Source organism: Muscardinus avellanarius, assembly GCF_963383645.1.
Source record: "Muscardinus avellanarius genome assembly, chromosome: 10".
Classification (NCBI taxonomy): domain Eukaryota; kingdom Metazoa; phylum Chordata; class Mammalia; order Rodentia; family Gliridae; genus Muscardinus; species Muscardinus avellanarius.
Genome location: NC_137796.1, coordinates 110,616,287 through 110,623,693, shown reverse-complemented (window position 1 = coordinate 110,623,693; position 7,407 = coordinate 110,616,287). Strand labels below are relative to the sequence as shown.

The following is a 7,407-nucleotide window of genomic DNA, read 5'->3' as shown; positions in this document are numbered from 1 at the left end:
GCCCAAATAATTGGATTAATCATTTACTTTCCCAGAACTAGCTAGAATCAGCTTGGTATAGCTAGCTCAGTCTCATTTTCCAGGTTACCTTCTTAGAGAAGCGTATCTAATCCTTTACGAGGTGGGGGACCCTCTCCAACCCTCTACTCTCTTATTATGACACATGGTTTTTACAATGACATTTTTTGTGTGTGGTACTAGGATGGAACCCAGGGCATTCTATCTCCAAGGTACACCCTCAGCCCTATTTCTTAGTCTTTACTTTGAAACGGTCTCGCTGAGTTGCAAAGGGCCTAAGTAGCAGAGGTTGGCCGCGAACCACGATCCTCCGGTCTCAGTCTCTCGAACGTTGGAATCACGGCAGGCTTCACAATGGCATTTACCACAAGTTATAATCATATGCAAGTTATAATCATATGTAAAGCACGACACTTCTTGAATGTTTTACTGTGTATCAGATGCTGTCCCAATAGCTTTTCAAGTCTTTAACTCATTTAATCCTTACAATCCCACACAACCAAATCTATTGCTAGGCATTAGCAGAAATAAGAACTGGCTCAAGTCACACAGCTTTTGAAGTGGCAAGACAGAGGTCAAGCCCAGGCCCTATGCTTTCATTTTTTTTTTTTTTTTTTTGCAGATCCGGGGATGGAACCCGGGTGCATTTGACCTCCAAGGCACACCCCTGCCCTATTTTTTATTCATTATTTTGAAGCAAGGTCTCACTGAGTTGTGGAGGGCCTAAGTATCTGAGGCTGTCTGCGAACTGAGATCCTCCTTTCTCAGCCTCCCGAATGCTGGGGTTACAAGCGTGTGCCACCACGCCCGGCTTTGGGAGTGGACCAACTTAATCTGGTTTTTTTTTTTTTTTTTTTGCAGCTCTGAGGATGGAACCCAGGAGTATTCAACCTCCGAGCTACACCCCCAGCCCTATTTTTTATTCTTTATTTTGAAACAGGGTCTCACTGAGTTGCAGAGGACCTCACTAAGTAGCTGAGGCTGTCCACGATCCTCCGGTCTCAGCCTCCCGAATGCTGGGGTTGCAAGCGTGTACCACCACGCCCGGCTCCGCATTATCTGTTTTGCTTTGTGTTTTTGACTTGTAATAAGCGCTCCACAACGATTTCCCGAATTCACGAGCTGCAAGGAGTCTGACATAATCGGAGTAGAGGGAGAGTGGCAGAGAAGGGAGGGGTCCGCGGAGGGCGGCTCACAGGGGCGGCGCACACGGCCTGTGAGCTGGGGACCGCGGGCGGCGGACAACCCCGCACTGCCGCCGCGGAGCCGCACACGGCGCACCGCTCGCAGGCGCTCCACCCAGGCCGCCGCCTCGGGCCGGGCCGGGGTCGCACCGGGGAGGCGCCGGCCGGCCAGGGCGAGAGCCGGGGGCGCGGATGGCCGCCGCGGCCCCCTGCGCGCCTCCCCCGAGCGCCCCAGCCGCGGCAGAGAGCGGGCGGCGAGGAAGCGCGGCCGGGAGGGTGAGCCGCGGGGAGCCGCCGCCCAGCCCCGGAGCCCGCCCCCTCCTACCTCCGGCGCCGCCGCGGCAGCTCCTCAACGGCGCGCCTCGCGCCCGCGCATGCGCAGCCCGCCCCGCCCGCGCAGAGCGGCCAGTGCGCAGGCGCCGCGCTCGGCCCGGCGGCGGCCGCCTTCCCGTCTTCCTCTGCGGCGGCGGGCACTTCCGGGGTGCGCGAGGCCGCGCGGGGAGGAGCCCTCTCAGGGCCCAGCCAGGGTCGGGGTCAGTGTGGGCGGACCCTGGGCACCGCGGGGCAGGCTGCAGGCCGCCCCGTGCCGGCGGAGGTCTTAAGTCGGTAGGGTTGCAGCTTCAAGCCGAGGTCGTCGGGCGCCACTGAAGGATTTCGTTTTGGTTCTGGGATTGAACCCAGGAGCATTCTCCTGCTGAGCCCCATTTTGTTTTAATGTTTTTTTCTTCTTTAATTCCAAGCAGTGTCTTGCTAAGTCGCTGAGGCTGGCCTCTAATTTGCGACCCTCCCAGGTACCAGGATTACAGTGCGTGCACCGCCACACCCAATTTCGTTTTTGTGTTTGAACAGGGTCTTGATAGGTTGCTGAGTTTTGCTACATTGTTGAACCCATGATCCTCTTGTCTCAACTTCCCAGGTACCGAGATGAGAGCTGTGAGCCACCACGCTGATGTTTATTTTTATTTTATTTAATCAATTTGCGGCACTGGAGATGGAACCCGAGGCACTCTACCGCCAAGCTACGACCCCAGCCCTGTTTTTCTTCTTTATTTGAAACAGGGTCTTACTAAGTTGCAGAAGGCCTCATTGAGTAGCTGAGGCCGACCACGAAGCAGGGATTCTCCTGTCTCAGCCTCCCAAGTATTGGGATTACAAGCGCGCCACCACGCCCATCTATTTTTATTTTACTTGTAGTACTAGGGATTGAAACTAACAAAATGGGCGCGCTTGTAATCCCCGCACTTGGGAGGCAGACAAGAGGATCGCACAGGTTTGAAGCCAGCCGCGCTGACTTAAGAGACCCTGTTTCCAAATAAAAATATAAAAATGGGTTTGGGAGTGTAGCCCGGAGGCAGAAGGGCTTCCAGGAACCCCAGTACCACCAAAATAAATAAATAATGCTGACCCTTCTTCCTAATCTCAAGCTTGACCCACCCTGCCTGTCACAACTTTGGTGGGAACCTTTTGCCCAGACTGTTGCAGGCTGTCACGGCCCTGTCCACGGGCTGCAGAATGCTTTTCTGTTCCTCCTTCAAATGTTCCCGTAACAGGTGCCTCCCTTTTCCCTCTCTCTGCATAACTATTACTTGACCTCATCCCAGTATTTTCTTACAAGGGCTACACTCGCCAATAGCGGACGAGCTGACGTTCTCCTCAGACTCCATCCCTGTGTCGCTTACCCCATCCCCACAATTAACTCCCACCACCCACTAACATCTCCCCCAAGGCGGAACCCAAGGACATTCTACCTCCAAGCCACTCCCCAGCCCCCTCCTTTTTTTTCACCTGAAGCAGGGTGTTGCTGAACTGCTGAGAGCCTTGCTAAATTGCTGAAGCTGGAGGCCTCTGAACAGAAGGGCTTACAGGCACGCGCCACCACGCCCAGCTCTTAATTTTTTTTAAATTTATTTTTGCGAGCTGGGCATGGTGGCACACGCTTGTAATCCCAGCATTCAGGAAGCTAAGACAGGAGGATCGCGGTTCACAGACAGCTTCAGATGCTTAGGCGCTCTGCAACTTTCAAAATAAAGACTAAAAAACAGGGCTGAGGGTGTAGCTTAGAGGCAGAATGCCCAGGGGCTCAGCATAGCTGAAGATCAAACAGGGCTCCGTATGGGTTAAACACATACTTTCCACCCCCGACCTACATCTTCAGCCATGCTGCTGAATGTTGAGTTTCAAATGGTACAGAACTTCGAAGAGGTCTTTCTGCATAAAGGAGTCAGGAGGTATTACTTGCTCTCTGGTTCTGGAAACCTTAGTTTGCAGTATTTTTTCAATTGGATATGCTAAATAGAACACAGGCAGCATAGAAGCTGGGATGGAGTAGTTGTCTATTTGTGTTATGTAGTTAGAAAAAAACTCGGCGAGCTGGGCGTGGTGGTGCACGCTTGTAATCCCAACATTTGGAGGCCAAGACAGGAGGATTGCAAGTTCGAGGCCAGTCTCAGCTACTTAGGGAGGCTCTCTGCAACTTAGACCATTTTAAAATAAAGAACAAAAAATAGAGCTAAGAGTGCAGCTTGGAGGTAAAACACACCTTAGTTTTATCTCCAATATTGAAAAAAAAAAAAAAACAAAACAGGGTGGGGTTGGGAGGAAGGCCAGGGAAAGCCTTCCCAAGAGAAAAGAAGACAGGCCCCTCAGTTGTGATCAGACTTCTACCCTATTACATTGCACCTGCAAAACCAGGCTAGACTCCCAGCCCTATTTTCTATTTTATTTGGAAAGAAGGTCTCATGAAGTTGCTGAGAGTCTTAAGTAGCTGAGGCTGGCTTTGAACCTGTGTGATCCTCCTGTCTCAGCCTCCCAAGTACTGGGATTAAAAGCCAGTGCCACCACGCCCGGCTCTTTCTGGAGTTTTAAAAGCCCACCAGGAGGAGACGCTCCTCTTCTCTCTGTCCCTTCCCTCCTTTACTCCACCCCTGACTCTCCTGTGGAATTTACTCAGTAAAGTTTTTCATGGCTTCCTGACGTCATCCTCCAGGGAAATCTTTTGGGGGACAAGAACCAAGGGGATACTCATGATCCTGTAACATTTGTTTATAGGGCTTTTCGTTTATAGAGGTGACTGAATAACACGGAGAAACCAGTGCCATGGAAAGAAAACTGAGTAGTGACCTGTGCACACCAGGCCATGAGGACGCGCACGCCCTGCTTCTTTCCCGACTCCGCCTTTGTGGTGGCGGTAGCTGGGCTGTGGTTCTGCACATCCTCAAATGACCGGCCAGGAGAAGGCCGCCAGATTAAGGCCCCCGGAGCCCCATGGCGGGGCACTGCCCTGGAAGATCAAGCCGTGCTCCTGGCAGGCTCACCGCTGGAGGACGCGGCTAGCCTGGCCCAGTGCCGGGTGGAGGCCCTGGCCACTCTGGCTAACTGAATGCTTAGAGGCAAAAATCTCTGGTTCCCTGGACTGCGCTGGGAAAGTGAGATGCCAGGCTCCCAAGGTAGCCAAGCTGGAGAAGATGACGGGCAGCCACTCAGGATGCAGTGAAAAGTCAAGTGTTGGAGCGTCCCCATCGAGGGCGAGAAGGGCCCCAGTGCCAGCTCTTAAGTCCTACGTAATCTTGGCTTTTCCTAATAAAGCCACTTGTCTGCAAAAGAACACGTATTGCTCCATTTCCCAAGAGGGAATGTCATTTCTATTCTACAGATCTACTGTCTGTCCTTCTGCCAGTACTTTGCGGTCTCAGCTACTGCAGTGTGGGCCCTCAGGAAGCGTCAGGCTTGGCCAGGAAGAAGGGTAAAGCCAACGCGAGGGAGCTGTGGGCTTTGATGGGGTTTCTGCAAGGAAGGCAAGTCAGTGTGCAGCGAACATTTTAGGATTGGCTGATTTAAATCATTCCAGAGGAGCCGGGCGTGGCGGCGCACACTTGTCATCCCCGCGCTTGTCATCCCTTGCTTGGGCTTGTAATCCCCTTGCTTATAATCCCCGCGCTTGGGAGGCGGAGACAGGAGGATCGCGCAGGTTGGAAGCCAGCCTCAGATGGCTTAAGAGACCCTGTTTCCAAATAAAACATAAAATAGGTCTGGGAGTGTAGGCCGGAGGTAGAAGGCCCCTGGGTTCCATCCCCAGGACCACCAAAAACAAACAAACAAACAATTCCGGGGGCTCTGGGCTGCAGGCGTGGTCTCGTTTCCTGGTTGTTGGATGGTTTAGGTAGGGCAAAGGAAGTAATGGCTTGGCCAGATGAAGGGAGGAGCTGGCTTGCTAATGACTGGCATGCTCCCAAATAGGATGTTTTTAACCCGTGGCCAGGGCTGGGATAGGTAGGGATTATTTTCTCCAACTGGAAATGAAGGCTGGGCATGGTGGCGCAACTTGGGTTCACGGACAGTCTCAGCTACTTAGTGAAGCCCTTTGCAACTCAGTGAGAGCCTACTTAAAAAACTAAAAAATAAGGCTGCTGGCGTAGCTTGGAGGTATAATGCCCCTGGGTTCCATCCCCCGTACCACCACACACAGACACTGCCACACTACAGTAAATGAGACTGCACAGTACTGGCAGAAGGACAGAAAACAGATCTGCAGAATAGAGATGACATTCCACAAGTAAACCTATATACTCATGGGAATTATGGTGTTGTCGTTGTTCTGTTTTGGGTTTTTGGTGGTACTAGGGAAAACTCAGGGTCATTTTACCTTGGTGCTACACCCCATTCCCCCCCTTTGCAGTACTAGGGATGGAACCCAGGGGGCATTCTACCTCTGAGCTACACTTCCAGCCTTATTTTATTTTGAAAGAGGGTCTCACTGAGTTGGAAAGGGCCTCACTAAGTAGCTGAGGCTGTCTGGGAACCGCGATCCTCCTGTCTCAGCCTCCCAATGCTGGGATTACAAGTGTGCGCCACCACACCTGGCTTTTATTCTTTATTTTGAAACAGGGTCTCACTGAGTTGCAAAGGGCCTCACTATGTAGCCGAGGCTGGCCGTGAACTTGTGATCCTCCCAAGTACTGAGATTACAAGCATGCGCCACCACACCTGGCTCAAAGGATCAATTTCTATTGTCTTAAGCTACTGAATTTGTGGTAATTTCTTATAGCAGCCAAAGAAATTAACATACATGGGAAGGCTGAAGATTCCAAAAAGAAACGACCCAGGCGTGTTACTCAGGGTCCCGGGAGCCTCAACACGAGGCGCAGCCCGTCACAGCAGGCAGGCTCCTGCTGCTGGGCTCTGCAGTCCTCACGCTGAATGAGGTCCACAGCGCGAGCACAGCGCCGCCTGGCTGGGCTGCTGACGGCGGGCGAGCCAGGAAGGCAGGGTCTGGGGTGGCGGGAAGGTCCTGGGCCACAGGGCACCGTGTGGTCTGGCTTCGACGGGCCCTGCCTGCTGCATGCAGCTGGCTTCAGCCTCCAGCTCCTACCTCCGCACACACCCACTGCCCACGCGGTGTGGGCATGGGAGCGGCAAAGGGCTCGGCTAGACATCCGTAACCGCATGCAGACACCGTAACCGCATGGTGTTGTCCAGGCGATGCAGGCTCAGTGCAGGGCTTGGGCGAGCTGGCCCACATGGCTCCTGCACTGGGGCCCTCCCCACAGCAGCAGTATGACCTACGCCCTCCCCGTGGGCCGTGGCCATCCAAGGAGAGCGTGGCTGGCCGCTCCGGAGCCTGCAGCATCCGTGCCCACCTCCTGTCCTGCCGAGGAAGCGCCCAGAAGCGGCTTTGCTGGGTGTGTCACACAGCACTCCACTTTCTCAGAGCCTAGACAACGGCCAAGCACGTAGATGAAGAAATACCTTTTAATTGGGGTTAATAAAGCTCTCATGTTGGGGGTCTCCTCTGGGGGTCCAGTCCTTGGGGCTGCGTCCTGAACCTGGCTGCACCCTGGCCTGGCTCTCAGCGCCGCTCTAGGGCCTTGACGAGAAGATCGTTCAGGCGGCCCACCATGGGCCTGGGGTCATCGACCAGCCCGGCTGCTATCATGGCGTTCTCATAGATCTGAAAGGCAGCGTGGGAACCGTGTTCGTGGAAGGGCAGGGACCCAAAACGCAGACAGGAACGCAGCTTTCTACCTCTGCGGCGCCAGGCGCCACCCCACACCCTGCTTACCTGGTCCACCAGCAGCTGGGCCAGCTCAGGCTCCTGCTCCCTCAGCTCACTGAGCCTCCTGATCAGTGTGTGCCTGCGATGGGAAAGCAAGCGGTGAGCCCGGCTGCCAGCCAGGCCTGCGCCATGACCGCTCAGGACCAGGGTACC

At 54.1% G+C, this 7,407-nt stretch overlaps 1 protein-coding gene across 1 annotated transcript in view; it reads right to left on the bottom strand.

Moving 5' to 3' along the window:
- Positions 1 to 7,047: 7,047 nt before the first annotated feature.
- The window catches only part of TRAP1 (TNF receptor associated protein 1), a gene marked incomplete at both ends in the record, with an annotated part of 30,426 nt that continues 30,066 nt past the window's right edge, over positions 7,048 to 7,407 (bottom strand). Inside the window, 2 exons of the mRNA XM_080703270.1 lie at positions 7,048 to 7,149; positions 7,261 to 7,333. Of these exons, the coding sequence (XP_080559396.1) occupies positions 7,048 to 7,149; positions 7,261 to 7,333 (175 nt within the window). The remainder of the gene's footprint in view (positions 7,150 to 7,260; positions 7,334 to 7,407) is intronic.